Raw genomic sequence first — 22861 nt, 5'->3', positions numbered from 1 at the left:
AACTCTAAGGAAACACAAGTGGAGATGATACTTTGAAGTTCATTTGAACTCTTACTTTGTCCAGGCCTTGTTGAGGAGGCTGGAGAATAAAACACAAGAAAATTTGCTTCCTGACCTCAAGGAGTTTATAGTATATGAGATAAGTTAAGGAACTTCTGTTTCTGCCATACTTTAAGATTTGCATAACAGGTTAAGATAAATCAAAGCAGATTATCCTTAATTATATATACAGTTGAGAATAAAATTCTTCCTCTGTAAAATCAGCAGTGGTGAACTTGGATGTCTGGCTTCCTTTCTCAGACATTGGTATACTAAAAGTGATGGAATGCCCAAATAGTTTAATATGCAAGTTCCTTCTGTCCAACAGTCTTAAGACTCTACAGCTTCATCCTTATTCATTTTTCTCTATTGTTGAGAATAAATTAATACTTCATACAATATTTTTATTTACCTTAGTAATTCAATATTAAGCAAAAGAGGTTATGGTTGCTCAATTTATTAAATAATTAGTGTCATAAGATATAATTTACCTCAACTGCATATCCACATGCACAAAGGGACTGATTTTATTTGAAATTTCTATTCCATTATTACTCAGAGTAGAGTGCAAAATAAAATACTCATTAAACTACCATAAACATTCACTGGCATAAAGAAGCACAATATTAATCCCTTGTTTGTATGGAATGCTTCCAGCAAAATCAGGGAATAATTATCAAAATCTGAAAGGTGGGGCCCCAATGATAGAGTCACTGGTGAGCTTCTCAGGCCTTTCCTAAAAATCTCTGATGTTTAAGCAGATTACAAGAAATAGATCAACGAAAATCAACAAACCCCAGCAAATTAGAAGAGTGAGCTGGAATAAGGAATCACTAAAGGCAAGCTACTGAAGGCATAACAAATGATAGCAGATAACAAGGAGATTGAGAGACAAATGTTAAAAAAAGAATATGTAAGAATCAAAAGCCTTTTAATAAAGGGACATACATCCTTACATGATTATTAGAATATCATTTAATAAATCATGTTTATAATGATTTCCTGGTCCTATAAAAGACAGTTTAACAGTTTTTCATACTTCCTACTTAAAATATCAAGCAAGTGCATACGGAAGTTCAAAAGTATTTCCCTCTAATATCATTATATGAAAAATAATTTCATGTAATAGTTATGAAAAATAAAATTTTATCATTGTAGGGGTATATACTTTAGCTTCCCAGAATGAGTAATCTCCCAAGATATATTAGAGATGAAAATATGGGGGTGACCTGAGAAACTGCAATTATTTTCACTCCAAATTTTAAAGACAACAAAACATACATGATTACATATAATGCATGCATTGTCCTGATCAAGAAAATTTAAAAGCCAAAAGAAAACTCCTGGAATTTTTTTTCTAATATCTTTAATTTATTGCAAAAATTTCAAAGGTTTAATTCATTCAAAACTGTAGTTATTCATATTTTTATTTATAAAATACTTCTGAGGAATAAAAATGGTTCAGTGGGGTGTTTTGTTTCTTAGATTTCCCAACCAGCAATTTCAGTCCCAGAATGTTAGTCTTTAGAAAAAGTCAAATAAGTATTGGTTAAATTTGACTTGGAATAAAATTCCTTAGAGTTTAGTGTGATTTAATTTTTTTTTAATTGCTAGACTTTTACTTCTAAGATTTTACTTCTAACTTTTTTCTGCTGATCATAGCTAAAATCTCTGGCCAATATTTTAAAAATTAATGGACTGTGGGATCTGAAATGTAAACAAAAGCAGGCAGATTGTAGAAGGGCATCAGAATTTAGAAAAACAGTGATAATTGGATGAGTTTCCCTGTTTTGTTCCATCCTCCCTCTTGAGGCTTTGAAGCAATATATGATCCCAACCATGGGAATTTATAGTGGTACATTTCTGGCTGAAACTGAAATAGTAGCCTGCTGTCTCAATAATATGAAAGGAAATCCTAAGTCAGTCTCTCTCTGTGTCTTTCTCTCTGTTCCTCCAAGTCTTCCTTCCTCTTTCTTCTACTGTTCCTCAAGAATGACTCTAGTTTCAGAGCTGTAATTCGTGGATAATGGATCAACCAAATAAACTCTGAGAGAAACTCTGGCTAGAAGATCAGAAAAGTGATCCTTGCATGGGGACAATATGTGAACAATCCCAGAAAGGAGAGGGCTGGAGAAGGGAATCTTTTAATAGTGTCTATAAGCTGGTAGAAAGCTCAGGCTTCCTCTTGAGTTGCTCATGAGTGAGACAGCAAAAGCAGGATGTCAAAGGCTTTGGAAATGGAACTAACATTGAAAAAAACACTCATATGGTACTAGTGTGAGGATAGACCCAAAGCAACATAGCAAAAGATTTGAAAATTGAACTTACGTGTCCACAGAAGGCAGAAGGAAATTACAGTCTAAAACTGACAAAATTGATTATCTGTGATCTGTATTTCCCCAAATTGCACTTCCCCAACTTTATCCAGAGATTCTAACAAATAATATTCAAAGGAACCAAGATACAATCTAAATTTACTCAATAATAGGTGCCAACATTAATATGATGACCCAGATGTTCAAATTATAAATGTTAAAGCAGCTGTTAAACTATGCTGTCTTAGATGAAAATAAATACCCTGGAAAAGGGTAAAGTGTTAGAAGTTCTCATCAAAGTAACTCAAGCTAGAATATAGCACCACATGGAAACTACAGAGCTGAAAAATTCCAGTATCTGAAATTTTAAGAAGTTTCTGTATGGTCTCAATAACATAATGATGATGACAGTGAGATGAATCAGTGGATTTTATGATAAATAAATGATCCCATTTGATAAATAGGGGAAAAAGGATGGCACAGTATGAACAGATCCTCAGGACCTGTGGGATAATATAAAAATCTAATATTCATATAACTGATATTCCAGAAGAACAGAGGGAATTGGTATAAAAATTGTGCAGAAAAATATTTTATTTATATTAGGCAAATAATGGATGGAAAATCTCCAAATTTGGTGAAAAATAAATTGACAGATTTAAGATCAAAGTGCTTGAAACAATATAAACTCAAAGCAAATAATGCTAAGGTACATCAGAGTCAAACTGCTGAAACTCCAAGATAAAAATATGTTGAAAACAGCAAGAGATAATTTTATATATATATATATATATATATATATATATATATATATATATATATATATATATATAATTTGATACTATGGATTGAATTCAGGGGTGCTTGACCACTGAGTCACATCCCCAGCCCTATGTTTTGTATTTAGAGACAGGGTCTCACTGAGTTGCTTATCACCTCACCCTTGCTAAGTCTGGCTTTGAACTTGAGATCCTCCTGTCTCGGCCTCCCAAGCCATTGGCATTACCGGCATGTGCCACTGTTCCTGGATGATAAACAATATTCGTAGAAAAAAATCATCTGAATGATTTCAGATTGCTCATGAGAAATCATGGAGCCCAAAGATAGTAGAAAACATTTTTTAGTTGCTGAAATAAGAGTTGTCAACCCCAAACCCTATAACCAGTGAAAATGTCAAGAATGATGATAACATAAAGATTTTCCCATGCAAAGTAAAAACAAAAACAAACAAACAAAAATCCAACAGCAACAACAAGAATGACAAAAAAACAGCTTTCATCAACAGATCTATAAAATGTTAAAATAAGTTCTTTGGAAATGTTACCAGAAGAGAACATGAAACATTAGGAATGAAAGAAGAGCAAAATAAATGGTAAGTATCTGAGTAAATAGGAAATATTATTTTTTAAGTTCCCCAAAATAAATATAATTGTTGAAAGTAAAAAATAAAATTGTCTATTGGGGTTTACAGTGTACCTAAAAATGTAATGCATATGACAACTATAACATAAAGGGGAGAGTATAAAGGGACCAATCCGGTTGTAATTGAGGTTATAAAATATTAACTGCATAAAATGGAAAAATTAGATATGGGTAATATAATCCCTAAAGCAACCACTTTAAAAATGCAAAAATGGAGTCCTAACTAGGATAAGATATTTTCCATGCTTGTATAATTAATATCAAAATGATGCTACTGTCATGTATAACTAAAAAGAACCAATAAAAATAAATAAATAACATGAAAAAATAGCTAAATAGGTTAGTGAAGTATAACAATACTAAAATTAATATTTGAAAAAAAATCCAAAAATGTTGGAAAAGGTAGGATAGAAAAAAATGTCAGAGGGTCAAGCAGAAGACAACTAATAAAATGGTATACAAATCCAAATATATCAGTAATTACATTAAATGTATCTTGTCTAAACATAATGACAATCCAAATATATCAGTAATTACATTAAATGTATCTTGTCTAAACATAATGACATCGTCATGCTGGATTTTTTTTAAATCAATTGTATGCAATATAAAGACATAGGTTGAAATTAAGAGCATTGAAAATATTATAAGTGAAACAATCAGAACAAACTTGGAGTGTGTGTATGTGTGTGTGTATATATATATACACACACACGCACACACATAAAATCTGATAGTCAAATGGAAAACAAGGAATAGTACTATGAATAAAGAGGGGGTATTATTAATGATTAAAGAAAAATGGTTAAATAACCAAAAAGATATAACAATTCTAAATGTGTATGTGCCTAACAATCGGTCTTCAAAATATATTGGCAAAAACTGATAGAAATGAAAATAGAAATAGGCAAATCTACAGTTAGACAACTATTCCTCTTTCAATAATTAATACAACATATAGTCAGAAAATCAACAAGGATATAGGCAATCTGAACAACCCTAATTCAAGAAGACATAATTGACGTTTTTGAACTGTGCACCTAACAGCAGCAGAGTATACATTCCTTTCTGAACATTCACAAAAAAAAAAAAAAAATGAAAGAAAGAAAAAGAAAAAATTACACATACACACATTCTGGGCTATAAAATGAACTTTTAATAATTTAAAATGTTTTAATCATACAAAGTACATGCTCTAATCATAGCCAAACTAAACTAAAAATCAGTAACAGAAAAATACTTAGAAAATCCCTAAAAGTTTTCATTAAGAAACAAGCAAGGGGCATTAGAATATATTTTGAACTGGAAGACAATTAAAATTACACTCTATCAAAATTTGTAGAAGACAGTCAAAACAGTACTTAGAAATAAAGTTGTATGAGTTATTGCTTATATTTGAAAAAGAAGAAAGGACTCAGATCAGCAATATAAGGTTCCATCTTAAGAAAATAGAAAAAGAAGAGTAAATTCAATCCAAACAAAGCAGAGTGAAGGGAATTAAACATAAGTGTAGAAATCAATGAAAATGACAACAGACAAAAAATATTAAAAAATCATTGATGCTAAAAGCTAGCTATTTCAGAAGATCAATGTAGGTCATACTTCTTGCTAAGCTGACAAATAAGAAGAAACAAATTAAACATATCAAGAAGGAAACAGGTACATCATTACAGACCCTGCAGACATTTAAAAATAATAAGTAAGTTTAATAAGCAACTTCACAGCTTTAAATTCAGCAATTTATATGAAATGGGTCAATTCCTTGAAAGGTACAAACTATTAAAACTCACTCAATATGAAATAATTTGAATAATACAGAAGTGATTTGTAATTTAAAACTTTCCAGCAAAGAAAACTTTATGTTCAGATGACTTCATTGGGGATTTATAACAAAGATTTGAAGAAAAAAAGTAGCAATTCTATATTATATTCTCTAGGATATATAATTAGGAAATCTACTCATTACTCTAGTACCAAATACAGTACAAGAAAAAAAAATGATAGTAAAATATCCCTCACAAATATAGTTTTAAAAATTGTGAAGAAGTTGGGCAAGGTGGCACACACCTGTAATCATAACAACTCAGAAGGCTATGGCAGTAGGATTATGTATTTGAGGGCAGCCTTGCCAACTTAGACCCTGTCCCAATAAAATTTTTAAAAAGCACTTGGGGGGGGGGCTGGGGTTGTGGCTCAGTGGTAGATCGCTTGCCTAACACATGTGAGGGCCTGGGTTCAATCCTCAGCACCACATAAATAAAAATAAAATAAAACAAACTACAACTAATATATATATATATATATATATATATATATATATATATATATATATAATTTTTTTTTTTTTTAAAGGAGTTGGGTATGTAGCTCACTGATAAAATGTCTGGATTTAATCCCCAGTACCACATATCAAAAAATCCTGAACAAACTATTTACAAATCAACTCAAGTGATGTATAAAAATAAAATTCATTAACACTAAGTAAAGTTTATTCCAGGAATAGGAGAAGGAATGAAAGGTTGCTTCACTATTTGAATATCAATTAGCATATATTATCACATCAAAATATTAAAGAACAGAAATTATATAATAATCACTACAGATTAAGGAAAATAATTTAACAAAATTTACCATCCACTCATGGTAAGAATAACTCTAGTAATAATAAAAACTCTTGGTTTAATAAAAATAAAAGGGAACTTAACCTGGTAAAGGGCAACTCTGAAAAACCTATAGCTAACATCACACTTAATAGTGAAAAAATTAATACCTCCCTCTAAAAATCAAGAACAAGGCAAGAATGATCACTTTTATTAAGACAAGAACCTGTAGATCCTAGATACTGCTGTGAAGCACCATACAGGGGGAAAAAATGCATGGATATGAGAAAAGAAGAAATAAGACTATCTTTATTTGTGTATATCCTGATTGTGTAGAAAATACCAAAGAACCAAATCAAAAGCTTCTGGAACCAATATGTGAGTTTGCAAAGTTTCAGAACATTAATTCAATATATCCAAATGAATTATATGTTGATAAACTAGGAATGAACAATTGGTGATCTTTTAAAAATGCCATTTAAAATAGCACCCTGCAAAAAAACAAACAAAAAAAAATACATAGGTCCCTAAATTTAACAGAATGTGTTGGATCAATCTCTGTGTTGAAAACTATAAATATCTGGTGAAAACTCAAGGATCTAAACAATTAGATATGTTAAGGAATCAGAAGAACTAAGATTGTTAAGATGCCCATTCTTCCTAACCCAATCTACATTCAATGCAGTAAATACAATCTCTAATATAATCCTAGCAGGATTTTTTGCAGGCATTGACAAAATGATTCCATATTTCATATGGGAATGAAACTGTTGGAAAATAATCAAATTTGAACAAAATCTATTAAAAAAGCACAATCTATAAAAAGAAAATAAAAGTAAATGTGTTTCATAAAAAGTAACAACTCTGTGAAATACATTGTAAATAAAATAAAATACAAACCATAGAAGGAAGAAATATTTTCGTATTATATTTCTTTTTTTATTGATATAAATTATTTTTATTGGTTGTTCAAAACATTACAAAGCTCTTGACATATCATATTTCATATATTAGATTCAAGTTGGTTATGAACTCCCAATTTTACCCCAAATACAGATTGCAGAATCACATCGGTTACACATCCACATTTGTACATAATGCCCTATTAGTAACTGTTGTATTCTGCTACCTTTCCTATCCTCTACTATCCCCCCTCCCCTCCCCTCCCATCTTCTCTCTCTACCCCATCTACTGTAATTCATTTCTCTCCTTGATTATTTTCCCATTCCCCTCACAACCTCTTATATGTAATTTTGTATAACAATGAGGGTCTCCCTCCATTACCATGCAATTTCCCTTTTCTCTCCCTTTCCCTCCCATCTCATGTCTCTGTTTAATGTTAATCTTTTCTTCCTGCTCTTCCTCCCTGCTCTGTTCTTAGTTGCTCTCATTATATCAAAGAAGACATTTGGTATTTGTTTTTTAGGGATTGGCTAGCTTCACTAAGCATAATCTGCTCTAGTGCCATCCATTTCCCTGCAAATTCCATGATTTTGTCATTTTTTAGTGCTGCGTAATACTCCATGGTGTATAAATGCCACATTTTTTTAATCCATTCATCTATTGAAGGGCATCTGGGTTGGTTCCACAGTCTAGCAATTGTGAATTGTGCTGCTATGAACATCGATGTGGCAGTATCCCTGTAGTATGCTCTTTTAAGGTCTTCAGGGAATAGTCCGAGAAGGGTAATAGCTGGGTCAAATGGTGGTTCCATTCCCATCTTTCCCAGGAATCTCCATACTGCTTTCCAAATTGGCTGCACCAATTTGCAGTCCCACCAGCAATGTGCAAGTGTACCCTTTTCCCCACATCCTTGCCAGCACTTGTTGTTTGACTTCATAATGGCTGCCAATCTTACTGGAGTGAGATGGTATCTTAGGGTGGTTTTGATTTGCATTTCTCTGACTGCTAGAGATGGTGAGCATTTTTTCATGTACTTGTTGATTGATTGTATGTCCTCCTCTGAGAAGTGTCTGTTCAGGTCCTTGGCCCATTTGTTGATTGGGTTATTTGTTTTCTTATTGTTTAATTTTTTGAGTTCTTTGTATACTCTGGATATTAGGGCTCTATCTGAAGTGTGAGGAGTAAAAATTTGTTCCCATGATGTAGGCTCCCTATTACCTCTCTTATTGTTTCTCTTGCTGAGAAAACACTTTTCAGTTTAAGTAAGTCCCATTTGTTGATTCTTGTTATTAACTCTTGGAAAATAAAATAAAGGTATTGTGTCCATATATAACTAAAAATATTTAAAAAAATAAAAATAAAAACAGTTCATCATCTTATAAATTAAAACATGTAGTTAACATATGACTCAGTGATGCCACTCCTAGGTATTTACTCAAGAAAATGACTACTTACCTATACACATGAAACTTTATGCAAATGTTCCTAACAGATTTATCCATAGTTTCCAATACTTGAAAGTGCCCAGATGTCCTTCCTTGGTTTAATGAATTCAGGTATATTTATATAATGAAATACACACCTAAATCTAAGAAATAAATATTTTAAAAAATACAATGAAATGGAGCAAACTGCTGATAACACCAAACAACACAGATAATCTCAGGTCACTATGCTGAGTGAAAGAATTTATGCTCAGGTGACTATATACTATAAGATCACATTCATATGGTATTATCGAAAAGTCAAAATTGTAGGAATAGATCATTGGTTGCTAAGAGCTGGGATGACTGGAGAGATCTATTACAAAGAGGCCATACAAGGGAAATTTTTGGAGTAATGTAACTATTCTGTGTCTTCAGAAAATTAGTGGAGACCTTGCTGTTCCGAATGTTTCGGAGAGAAACCCTCAACTCATTCCTGTGCCCTCTATTACATAAATTTTTTCTGTTATCAGATCTTTTAACTTTTGTTAGGGAAGTACCTGTTGGAGAAAGAAAAAAAAAGTCAGGGGTGTAAATTGCAGTGTATTGCTGTATGAATCTATAATTTCCTTATTAGATGGCTTCACTGTTCAAAGTATTGAGAAGAAGGGAAATAATTTTTATTTCCATGTCAGGGTATTTTGTCGTATCCTTATGTAGTATACTAGAAAAAAAAGCTGTTTGGTTGATCTTATCATGTTTGTATTGTTGCTGTTTTCCTAATTAAAAAAAAAAAACACTTTTCCTTGAGCAAAGATTTCTTTCTACCAACTTTTAGGAATAACAATTTCAGTATGATTGCTTTTCCTAAGGTGGTAAATTCTTTTAATCAAATTGCAAGTGTTGTTTATAGAAAGGAAGTGCCATAATTAATAAAAAATAAAGTTTGACTTGCTTTTTATTTATAAGATTCACAGTTCTTTGCCATTGATAGTAAATACTTCTCTACTGGAAGAACAAATAAAGTTTTCTATTTTCTTTTATTTCTCCTTTTTTTAACTTGTCTAGTTTCAGGGGTGTCAGTTATTTAAATATTACTGTTATATGGTTTATTTTTACTAAAATGTACATGAGTTTGGGTTTTTATTTGCATATTATACTTATAAAATAATTGTTTTGGTTAGTGTTGCCTAAAGTGACCAAACTTTCACAGTCACTAAACTTTGCAATTTATTTTTAAGCTTTAAGAAGAGCTTTAGATGTAATATATAAAAAGAACCACTTTATCCCAAAAAGAGGGGAAAACAAAAGCAAAAGCAACCTTTTATTTCAGAGCACAGCTTCTAATTCTAAGACATATGCCAGATGCCTCCCTTGACAAAGAACAGTGAGTGTCCCTGTTGATAATTGACCACATATGGCTACCACCGTCTCTGGCTTTACTATCCATAAATATTTATTTCAGTGAAAGAACCCTTTTTCCCCTATTCACACTAGCCAGATAAGGGCTTTCCTTTTTTTTTCTTTTCTTTTTTTGTCTTTAAAGCTTGTGCTTTTTATGAACAAATTCAGTGTGTGAGTGTGTGTGTGTGTGTGTGTGTGTGTGTGTGAGAGAGAGAGAGAATATATATATATATATATATATATATATATATATATATATATATATATTTTAGTGAGAAGCTGTCCCCATTCAGCACACAAATTACTGCCCATTACTGGCAATTGATTCATTTAAACAAATTTGCAGCTTGAAAGCACTGAAATTGTATCAAAAAAAGAGAAGTGTACAAATGTTACACATACCAAATTTTTATTCCAATTTTCAGAGTATCTTCTTTTATTTTTAGATGAATCTACGTTCTGTATTTACTGTAGAACAACAAAGGATTTTACAGCGTTATTATGAAAATGGAATGACAAATCAAAGTAAAAATTGCTTTCAGCTCATATTACAGTGTGCACAGGAAACTAAGCTGGACTTCAGTGTAGTCAGGGTAAGTATTGAGGTCTTACACTCAAATTTATAGCTGTTTATTTCAAGTGACATTTGTTTAATATGAGAAAACAATTCAGGGCATGAAGTCACTAACTTTATAAACAACTTCATTTCCCTGGTATAACAATAATAACTTTAATAAATTTGTAGTATATACATACCTTTTAAATATTTCAGTTTTTAACTAATAAATATATTTAAGATTGCTTATTGATCTTATGCTTCCTTTAATCCTCAAATTAATCTAGACATAACACCCAAATGATAGTGAAAAAAACATTTTCCAAGGGAATTCTGTGTGCATATTTTTGTTGTTTTTGTGTTTGAATTTTTCTTCAGGCTTTTATGACTTTAGTATTTTTGTCTTTTCAGGAAAACCTATTCTTTTTCATTCTAAATAAAATGAACACACTTTGATGGTTAGCAAGTGAGGAACAGAAATCCCAATGGAGGAAATTATCACAACCATAGTTGTTCAGCTGTAAAAAAAATCAGAGCTGTTACACATTCATGAAAAGCAATGAGAATGTGATAGAGAGGAAGCAAGAGATAAATCTAACAGAACTAGTCACGGATTTGATTGAATGCATAGGTCCTTTCATGTTTGTTTAAACATGCTACAAATCCTCTTGTCTTGAAACCTTAGTGATTCAATGATTAGCAACTTTCTCTTCTTTGGCATCCATAGGGTAATTTGGGGAAGAGAAAGGACTTCTGTTTTTAAGTTTATTTTGCTGTTCCATTACCTTCAAAGACCCTAGAGATAAAAAATATTTTGATACTTAGAATTCTTTGGAAAATATTTCCTAAAGACTGAAGGATATCCTCACCTTCAAATAGGGAATTATGCCACCAATTCTAAGGGAAAATATCCATCATTCTCAGATTTGTGTAAGAACTATAAATCTATTTATTGCTCTAAATGCACTGCTTAAAATTACCTTTACTAAACTTCAGAGGAAAATGTTTAATTCCTTTAACAAGTAATGTGGAAATATTTCAGATTGATGAGATCTTATAAGTACAAACTCTGTTTTTTCCTATAGTAATTTTCTTTTTTTCCCCCTTTATCTTGCATTACATTAAAGTGAAAAGCTTTCCCAGGCAGCTGCATTGTGGGCTATCTTTTGTATTTCCAGTTTGTTATTACAATATTCCCCTCATGATTAACTTGATTGTCCTTGAATACTGATTGTGGAGATACAGATGTTTATACTCCAAATGTAGGATTACAAGTATAATATTATATAAGGTAGAAGGAATTCTGTAAAACAGATTTATTAATTCCATTCCAGGCGAATAAGAATAGTAAATAAACTCAGACTTCCCAATCTAAATCCAAACACAATTTTGATAACTTTTCCATTCAAATGAAAAGGGATTTGTTAGTAAATTCACCAGTAAAAAATAAAATTCCTCCTTCCATATTTTGCCTGGTCTATATGTACTAACTTGGAAGACATCTGTCTTTATTATTTTAATAGAGTATTTTTATCTTTCAAAATAACTTAAGTTCCACTGTATTAAGAATTTAATTCCAAAATAAAGATAAAAGGTGAAAACATCCAAGCAAAAATAAATATAATGGGGAAAAGAAAAAAGGTAACAAAGAATGAGGCATAGGAAAAGGAAAAGAGATTTAGAGATGTGAATTTCTGAGAACTAAGATAATTTTATGAACACCAAATATTGTGACTAAAATTTTATTTTTTCCCTATAGTAGTGTTGCTTTGTTAGTTCCTCACTGAAAATTCTCCTTTTATTGATATATGTAACATGTTTTTTTTTTCATTCTCACAATGAGGCATTTACAATAGGAATTACCTACATCTAATAAGTATTGGTCAATTTTGGATCTTATAACTTTTGGTGAACTTTAATAAATCTTTGGGAACTCTCAGGCAATGCATTTTCCTTATTGTCAACAATTTTATGTGGGATTATTTAAGTGTATAGTTTTGTGCTTTTCTTCAGTAAAAAATATGGAAAGTAATTGAACATTTACTTTTTGACTCATGATTTTCATTATAGAAATCAATTATTATTCTGTGCTATAAAATAATAATGCTCAAAACTTGTTCATGTATGTGGGATTATTTTCACCTTTATTAAAGAAGCTCAAACTGCTATTTAATGATTTCTTACATTGATTTTGTTTTCCTTTTTATTTTCTCCTGAGTAATGTATAGTGAACATTTCTAATTTAGTGATATCAGGGTGCCTACCATTGACCACCTCTACCACCAATGCCCTTTCTATTTTGTTGTTTCTAATTTGCTGTAAAATAGGATACCAGGTTTTTTCAAATTACATATAAATTCATAGAAAGGGGATTCTAAGGTTAGGGGTTCTTTTATCAGTGAATTACATGGGTCTTGTTACATCTTGTATTGTCTGTGTTATGGAAAGTGAGATTGATATCTATGTTGATAGATAGCTGTGTTTCATATGTACATTGTATTATTCTAGTTTATTTTCTTTATTGGCACATAATATAAATATTTACTAAAACACATATGTAACTATACATAATATACATCTATATGTGTAAACCTACAAAATTATAGAAGCCATAAATTTGCAATGCATTAAGATCATTCTGGAACTTCCTAAGTTAGCTAATGTGTGATGAGAATATAGTATGTTATGGATTTTTTGAAAGATGGCCAGAGCTGCCCTCAAGATATAAGAGTTCTTGAATCCAAATGTTATCTGTTCACTGTGCTCTCCCATTGAAATGTTTCAATATAATGCTTGTATACTTTTGTTAAAATTATGTACAAATCTGTCATGTTTCCCACACATTTTTCTTAACTTGAAAAGCCATGTCATTGAAGCTGATTTAGGATATTTTTAAAATTAACCCTTCTGGGAATTTTATCTTCCAAAGATATTTTTCCTTATATATTTCTCTATAGTATATACTTTGAAATATTTTTGTTTTTCTCACTTGTTTTCTGTGACATTTATACTTATATGACCTTTGACCTCTAAGTCTTGCTTCTACTGTTTTATGAAAGGAAATCAGAGTCAGTTTAAAATTTCCACTACCTTATGTTAAAGAAAAAGTATCATTGTGTTTTATAGAACATTTTCTTTGTGGAAAAAATAATTATAAAAGTAGATTAGACAACAGAGATAACTTTTAGTAGTTTCTACTCATTACACATGGGATAGTGGAAGAGTATTATATTTTGAGGTTAAGTAGAGGTTGACTGAATCCTTTCTCTAGTACTTGTTGGCAGGATGTCCTTCCACAAGCTACTTATTTTTCTGAACTTCAGTTTCTTCATATACATATATTTATATATGTGTATATATACTATATAGATATATATGTATGTATGTGTATGCATATATATGAATACACATATATGTGTACATATATGTATATATATAAATAAAACACATAAGGGAATCAATACATATTAGCTTTTATTTATAGCATTGCAGTGTCATTAATGTTATGTATATAATCAGAAATTATATAAATAAACTTGGAAAATTCAATAATTTGTGAGGTTTTCTGGAGCGCATCATAGGAAAGTTATCCAGATATATCTACACCACATTTCTGCAAGACTAGTACATTTATTTTTTTCATTTATTCATTTATTTTGTTTAATTCTTAGGAGATTAATGTGTTTTGGTAGTTTATCATATGGTATGCATTATGAAATAATTACAGAGTCTGATAATCACATTAAGGAATTTAATGTTTCTTATTGCATATTTTAAGAAGAACCATGACTCAATGCAATAATACTAGGTAATTATAATAAATTACTTATATAAAAGTATGCATTTTATAATCAAATCTTAAGTGCCAACCACTGGCATTATTTTTATTAATAACTTTTTTCTGTTTATGGAAGTAATACATATTCATTGTATAAAACTTGCTAAGTAGAGAAAAGTGTAAAGAAGAAAATCACTATCATAAATTAATGACAAGCAAATACAATTGCAATGTGTGACAAAGTGTTACTATCTTTAGCAGAAAATTGTTCTTACAAATCACTTCAAAATGACAAATACTCCAATATAAAAGTAGGTAAAGGAAATGAATGAGCAATTCTATCAAAGTAATATAGTAACCATAGAAACTCAATTCAAATCAGCAATTATTTACCTTTTATTAACTCCAAAACTAGTGAAGACTAAAAAAAAAGAAAAAAAATGAAAACCTTTAGTGAGAGTGTGAGGAAACCAGAACAGTCATATTTTTAGGGCAGTGGAAAATAGCAGATCTTAGCAAATATCCGAGAATTACATTCTAATGAACCAAAAGAAAAAAGATACATTTTAAATAAGTTTTATTGCAATATGGCTTATAATAATGAATGTTTCTAAAAATATTATAAATAGCTATCAGTATACATTAGAAAGTTACGTATATGTGCAACATAAATTGTTAAGCCTTATGATTGCAAATGTATATATGTTTAAAAAAAGCATTTTCTATTGACATTAAAGTATGCTCCCAATATTTTACTATTATATGTAAATATATGATGAATATATATTTATATGTTTACATATAAATTTTGCCTACATCTGTTATTACATTTTATAATAGAGTCCTAGAAATGTATTTATTAGGTCAAAAGGTATAAGCATTTTTAGAATTCTTGATATATATTAATTGGATAGGTTTTGTGGAGGAGAGGAACAATAATATAGTCTGTTTTCAAAGTTCCTAGATATTTATCCATCGAGTCCTTAATTAGCTGTTTAGCTACTTTCTCATTTATTGTTAGCTTTTTATTAACCTTTGCATAGGTCTTGATCTTATGATAAATAAGAATAATATTTATCACTTAGAAATTATTTTTTCTTGTTCTTAAACTTTTTCATAATACCGTTTTTTATCCTTTCAGACGTGGGTTGGTAATAAGCGAAGAAAAATGAGTAGTAAGAATTCTGAATCAGGAGGAACAACAGGAACTGTTTCTGGTACCGCTTTGGCAGCTCCAGACATTACAGTCAGAAATGTGGTTAATATAGCTCGACCCTCAAGCCAACAGTCTTCTTGGACATCTGCCAATAATGATGTCATTGTTACTGGTATATACAGTCCGGCCAGTTCATCAAGTAGGCAAGGGACAACCAAACATACAAATACACAAATTACAGAAGCACATAAAATTCCTATTCAAAAAACAGCCAGTAAAAATGATACTGAGTTTCAGTTGCATATTCCTGTTCAAAGACAAGTTGCACACTGTAAAAATGCCTCCCTGCTCCTGGGTGAAAAAACAATTATTTTGTCAAGACAGACAAGTGTGCTAAATGCTGGCAACTCAGTATACAATCATACAAAGAAAAACTGTGGAAGCTCTTCTGTGCAAACTTCTGAAATGACAGTACCTCAAAAGCCATCTGTGTGCCACCGACCTTGCAAAATTGAACCAGCTGGGACTCAAAGGTCATATAAGCCTGAACATACAGGTCTGGCATCACATAACTTATGTGGACAAAAGCCAACTATTAGAGACCCTTACTGTAGAACACAAAACCTGGAAATCCGTGAAGTGTTTTCACTGGCAGTCAGTGACTATCCCCAGAAAATTCTGGGAGAAAAGGCCACACAGAAATCTAACTCAGCAGAAGGAACTTGTTTGTCTATTGCAATGGAGACTGGAGATGCTGAGGATGAATATTCCAGAGAGGAAGAGTTGGCTTCGATGGGAGCACAGATACCAAACTACTCAAGATTTTATGAAAGTGGCAGTTTCCTTCGAGCTGAGAACCAAAGTGCAACTTTGTCTGGAACAGGAAGAAATATGCCAAATTCACAAATGGTGAATATCAGAGATTTGTCAGACAATGTACTGTATCAAAACAGAGACTACCATTTGACACCAAGGACCTCATTACATACAGCATCTAGTACAATGTACAATAATACAAATCCATCACGGAGTAATTTTTCTCCACATTTTGCATCATCAAATCAATTGAGATTATCACAAAACCAAAACAATTACCAGGTAATGTGTAAACTTATTTTATAGAGGTTATTAAAAGCTATGTTTGGCTTAAAAACTGAGTTTTATAGTTAGATTTGGGACCTGGGTCATTTAACTTATGTTCTGAAGTAATGTGAGATTTTTGCTTCAAAGTAGTGGTTTGGGGTCAGCTCCTTAAAGAATCTAGTGCTTTCTTTGTCATGTTTAGACATGATGAGCTTTTTTAAAAAAGATGAAATGTAGCCAATTTTATAACATGGCAGCCTTCCCCTGACATTTAAAATGATTTTGGTCAGAAACTGGTAGCTTTATGGGAAGCATGGCATTTTCCATATCTAAAATAGGATTAAATTGGCTAGGCTTATCCTCTTGAATGTAGATTATTCTTGTAATTATTTTTACTTGCAATTTGGGGAGATGACATTCGATGACTGGTGCCTTCCTTGGGTACTTAGGCAAGTCATTTTTTTTTCCCTAGGTGCTAATGACAAAGTCAAAGCCTGAGGTATCTCAGACAACCATTTTTTTTTTGAAAGCAAACACTTTATTAAAATGTTGAATGGAACATCAATCAGAGATTTATAGAATGTTTATAGGGAAATAGCATATTGCAAAAGTAAGAATTAAAGCCATTTATGACCTGTAGATGAAATACATGTTACTTCTTAACAGTTTCACATGTAAAATTGTTTCAGTAGGGTTCAGATAATCTTTTTAGCAGTGAAGTATAAATCTACATCTTAAAGTCACAGATCTTCTCTCTGAAAAAATATGCTTTCAAGGATTTGAATAATAGGCCATAGATGTTTGTCATTTTCCTTGCTATTGACTAGACCTTCCTACCTGTTCTACCACAATACTTAAGGTTTATCAAGATTTAAGGGGCTTCCAGGCTATTGTCAAGTAATTTAAAGAACTGTCTTAATTCCCTCCATCTTATATCATCATACCTCAATGAAAAGCAATAATATTATAGGAAGCAACTTTTAGGCACCTGGCCTTAACAAAAGTGGGATTTGATTATCATGATTACTAGTCTTTTTTATTGAGAATTTCTAATTGAAAACTCTTTGTTCTTCTTGCTCTTTATTAAAGCATACTTAAAGTAACATTAAATCATACCATTAATATGCTCTCCAATTAAAATCCTCCCTTTCATTAACCTACTCTTTTTTATTTCTTTGTCCACTTACTGTTGTTTGTAATAATAGTAATAAAATAATATTTACCATTTGTTAAGGGGCTACCAAGTTCCAGACACCACTATCACTTCATATACCCCATCTGGTTTAATCTTCACAATTATCTGGACAGATAGGCACTTTTCCCATATTTCAACTTCTTTCCAAGGAATACACAGCTGGGAAATGAAGAATCAGGAGTACAACTCAGAAAGTGTATTATTCATATTTTATTGTTTCTCCTTTTCCATACAGTATAATTATTTCAAATCTATTTGAATTACTAGAAGGCCTGAGAAAACAGAGTTTAATGTTTAATTTTTTCATAGACTTATAACTCCTTTACAAATAATTTAATCTCTGGTTTTAGAATTTTATAGTCTGTATTGTTTTCTGACAGAACTTTTATGGAATCAAATTTTTATGAAAGAATATTGTAAGTGCAAAAACTCTTAGAGATTGCTTTTTGAATAATAATATCCTTAAAAGAAAGACACCCTGGAATAACTATTTAGAGCATGTACTTAGAGCCTGAACAAACCTGGATTCATACACAGGCTCTGCCACTTTTTATAAGTATGACCTCATGCAACTAACTTAAGCTCTCTATATTATAGTTTTGACATTTGGACAAGGGGTTTCATAATGACTACTTCACAGAAAACCTGTAACATGAAATGATACAATCTGTGTAAGGCTCTTTGTATATTCCCTGACACAAAAACTTTCTTATGCATATGAATTCACAATTTGAAAGTTAATGAAACTCTAATAGTCTTTACATTCTACTTCAAGTAAAATATTGCAAAGCCCACAATTATCACACGGTAATTGAGTAGGAAATAGCATTTAGTACTTGCTGAGAGAACACATGGAGGTTAGATACCACCCTCATCATAGCTATTAAAAGGCAATATTCTTGTTTATGTTATTCTAGACCTCCTCAAGCCAACTTTATCTGAGAGAGTATGGTGGGGTGTTTGCAGAGAACACTTGGTAGATCACTTTGCCCTTTCTCTTAGTTGAGATTTGGGGAAACCAAGGCAGCCAGATGAAGTGGAGTACGTGAAGATTATCCTTCCAAGAATGTGGGGAAAAAGGTACACTCATACACTGCTGATGGGACTGCAAATTGGTGCAGCCAATGTGGAAAGCAGTATGGAGATTTTTTTCTTGGAAAATTGAGAATGGAACCACCATTTGACACAGCTATCACTCTCCTCAGTCTGTACCCAAAGGACTTAAAAACAGCATACTACAGGGACACAGCCACATCCATGTTTATAGCAGCACAATTCACAATAGCTAAACTGTGTAACCAACCTAGATGCTCTTCAGTAGATGAATGGGGAAAAATGTGGCATATGTACACAATGTAATATTATTCAGCAATAAGAGAGAATAAAATCATGGCATTTGCAGGTAAATGGATGGAGTTAGAGAAGATAATGCTAAGTGAAATTAGCCAATCCCAAAAAACCAAATGCCGAGTGTTTTCTCTGCTATAAGGAGTCTGACTCCTAGTGGGGTAGGGAGAGGGAGCATGGGAGCAATAGACAAACTCTAGATAGGGCAGAGGTGTGGGAGGGGAGGGGAGGGGGCATGGAGTTAGATATCATGGTGGAATGTGATGGACATTATTATTCAAAGTACATGTATGAAGACATGAATTGGTGTGAATATACTTTGTATGCAACTAGAGATGGAAAATTGTGCTCTAAATTGTTATAAGAATTGTAATACATTCTGCTGTGACATATAAATAAAAAATTAATTTTTTAAAAAAAGATTATCCTTCCATGTTCTGATGAAGGTGCATTACCAACACTTGCACCAGGACAAAATAAATCCTATGCTCATCTTGGCAAATTATCTAGCTGTGAAGCTATAAGCAAACAAGCAGTTCTCTTGAGATTCTGATGCTGGGACTATATAACAGAAATATCTACCTCTGCCCTTTGATAAACTGGTAATCTTCAAGCCAAGATTCTATTTCTGGAGAATAGTTTGGTCAGAAGCTATCTAAGAGAAAGAATACAATTGAAGGAAATTGTAGAGTATACTAACAAGTTGAAATCAGCTCAGTTGTGAGGACTCTTGGGAATAGCATCTTAAGGATTTCAGTGGTATTAAGGTATTAAACAAACTGGTAGGAGGTGACAACCAGGATACCATGGATCTGTTCCATTTCAGAAGCTTTCCAGGCTAACCTCACTGATGGAGCCAGAATGCAATCATATTAATCTCCAAAGTGCCATTCACTTTTTATGTTACCTCTATGTCAGACCACCTGTTTCTCATGAGTCATGTTATGAATAAAATTTATTAATAACCATCTATCTGAAGATATTGAAGCATCCTAGAAGACAGGTGGTACAAATATGGGATTGATTTTCACTATTACTTTAGTTTGATAAGTAGCTGCATTCCCATCCCTGGTAAGGTCTTAAGAGACAATATAAGTAGAACACTTTTGTCTTCTTTTAAAAAGCACTTTACAAATGTACTATATACCCATTAGTACAGTAAAAGTGTTTTAGTAGTTATGTCTCAATTTATTCAGAACTTACATGCTTTGATGCTTTTTAAAATAAATATGAAAATTTAGTAGCTGTAGAAACTTTGAACATAGCATCCTATACTAACACAAATTATATTTGTATGTGAGGAAAATGAGGACCATTAAGATTGAATAATCTGGTCAAAATAATTCTTTGGAAATTATTCAATTTTTTTAAAAGTAATGATAATCTGAGTTGAGTAGGTAGAGTCAGCAGGGACCATTTTTAAACAATTTTATTAAGATGCAATTCACATAATATAGAATTTACACATTAAATGTATATAATTCAGTCATTTTTAATGTTTACAGAGTTCAAGCAGTACCAGAGTCTAATTTTAGAACATTTCATCACTTCAAAAATGAACTTCATATCCATTAGCACACCATATCCACCATCCCAATGCCAAGTAACCACTAATCTACATTTTGTCTCTGTGTATTTATTCTGTATATTTAATACAAAGGGAATCATACACCAAGTGCACTCTTGTCACTGGTTTCTTTCAATTAGTATAATATTTTTGAGGTTCATTTATGTTGAAGCATGTATCAATTTTAATAATGATATTATGTATTATATAAATGTGTATGTCTTTCTGCTTTCTAGATTTTTAATTTCTTTAAAAAATTTTATCAACTTTTCAATAGATGAAACTTGGAGTTCTTAAATTTATTCCTAAGTGTGTTATACTTTCTGAAACTATATTCAATTGAATTGTTTTCCTAATTTATTTTTCCTATTTTGTTTAATAATAGCATAACAATTCAATTATGATGATGAATATTCTAGCAGCTTCTATTTGTTTTGTATTCAAATATAAAAGCAGCAGTCCAATTTTTATTTTCCACATTGAATATTTAGTTTATTGCATTTTAATTGGGAGATTTTTAATTACTGCTTCAATTTCTTTACTCATTATTGGTCTTTTCAAATTTTCCTTTTTTCATGTTTCAGTCTTAGTAGGTTGTATGTGACTAGGAATGTATCCTGTTTTTTCTAGCTCATCAAATTTGTTGTCATATAATTATTCATAAGATACGCTCTTATGTTCTTCTATATTTCTGTTTTATCAGTAGCAATGTCTCATTACATAGATGATTTTATTTGCCCTTCATTTTTTATTTTATCAATTTAAATACTTGACTATTCTATCTTTAAAAAAACTTAGTTTCATTTTTATGTTTTCAATTGTCTTATTTCTTTTCTCATCATCACTATTTCCATCCGCCAACTTTAGGCTTAGCTTGCTTTTCTCCTTGAGGTTGGTGTAAAGTTTGATTGTTTATTTGAGATCTGTCTTTTTTAAATATAGGCATTATTTTTTGCTGTTAATTTCCCTCTCAGAACTTGTTGTAGTTCATTTTCTGTTGTTATAACAAAATACTGGAAACCAGATAATTTATAAAGAATGGAAGTTTTTTTGGTTCACAATTGAGGAGACTGGGAAGTCCAAGACCATGTCATAGTCAACCACATGTTATCTGGTAAAGGTCTTTTTACGACATCATCACCATTGCATATCACATGGTGATGCAGAGCAAGCCTACTTGCTTGGGTTTCTATTTCTCCTCTTATAAACCAGGAATATCATCCTGGAGGCTCCACTCTAAAGACTACATCTAATCCTAATTATCTCCCTATGGCCCCACATCCAAATACCATTAACATATGAATCAGGCTAGTAAATGTTGACACAACCTTGTTGGGGACACCTTCAAACCATATCAGAACTACTTTTGCTATATCCTGTAATTTTTTCCTATGCTGTGTTCCATTTTTGTTTGTTTCAAGACTTTTTTCTTTTAAATTTCTTCCTTCAATTTCCTCTTGGACCCATTGGGTGTTCATGACTGTGCTATTTTGTATTCCATATAGTTTTGAATTTTATATTTCCAAATTTCCTTGCTATTGGATTTGAGTATCATACCAGTGCAGCTGGAATAGATACTTGACATAATTTTTATTTTCTTAAATGTATTAGTTTTATATGAACTAATATATGAAATATACTACAGCTAAAACAATACTCAAGTCTGCTCTTACTGATTTTCTGTCTTGAGCTTTCCATTTTTAAAGTGAGTTATCAAAGTCTCCTAATAATTGTGCCTTGCTATTTATTTATTCTTTCAGTAATTTTAATATTGCTTTAGGTTTTTAAGCATTGCAATATTTGGAAAAGATATATTTATAATTGTTATATATTTTGTTTTCAGTTCTGGCCTTTAAAAGCAGGTCCTCACCGGTGCTAGCCAAGTCCTGTATAACAGAGCTACATCATCAGACATTTTTTTTTTAATTTTGTTAACTTGCTTAGGCTGGCCTCAAACTTGTGATTATTCTGCCTCAATCTTCCCAGTGACTAAAAAAGTGCACTGCCATGCCTGCATGTTGACCTCTATGTCATTAGATAGTGAATTTCTTTATCTCTTGTGACAGATTTTT

At 31.5% G+C, this 22861-nt stretch overlaps 1 protein-coding gene across 1 annotated transcript in view; it reads left to right on the top strand.

Moving 5' to 3' along the window:
* Hdx (highly divergent homeobox) overlaps positions 1-22861 on the top strand; it is a 121086-nt gene that overhangs the window by 16202 nt on the left and 82023 nt on the right. The window contains exons 2-3 of the mRNA XM_046425394.2: positions 10554-10700; positions 15583-16695. Of these exons, the coding sequence (XP_046281350.1) occupies positions 10554-10700; positions 15583-16695 (1260 nt within the window). The remainder of the gene's footprint in view (positions 1-10553; positions 10701-15582; positions 16696-22861) is intronic.

The sequence above is a fragment of the Marmota monax genome, unplaced genomic scaffold, assembly GCF_021218885.2.
Source record: "Marmota monax isolate L192 unplaced genomic scaffold, Marmota_monax_Labrador192_F-V1.1 WCK01_AAM20220418_F8-fsc00176, whole genome shotgun sequence".
NCBI classification, from domain to species: Eukaryota; Metazoa; Chordata; class Mammalia; order Rodentia; family Sciuridae; genus Marmota; species Marmota monax.
The sequence above is the reverse complement of the archived record's forward strand: the minus strand, read 5'-3'. Positions and strand labels throughout refer to the sequence as shown.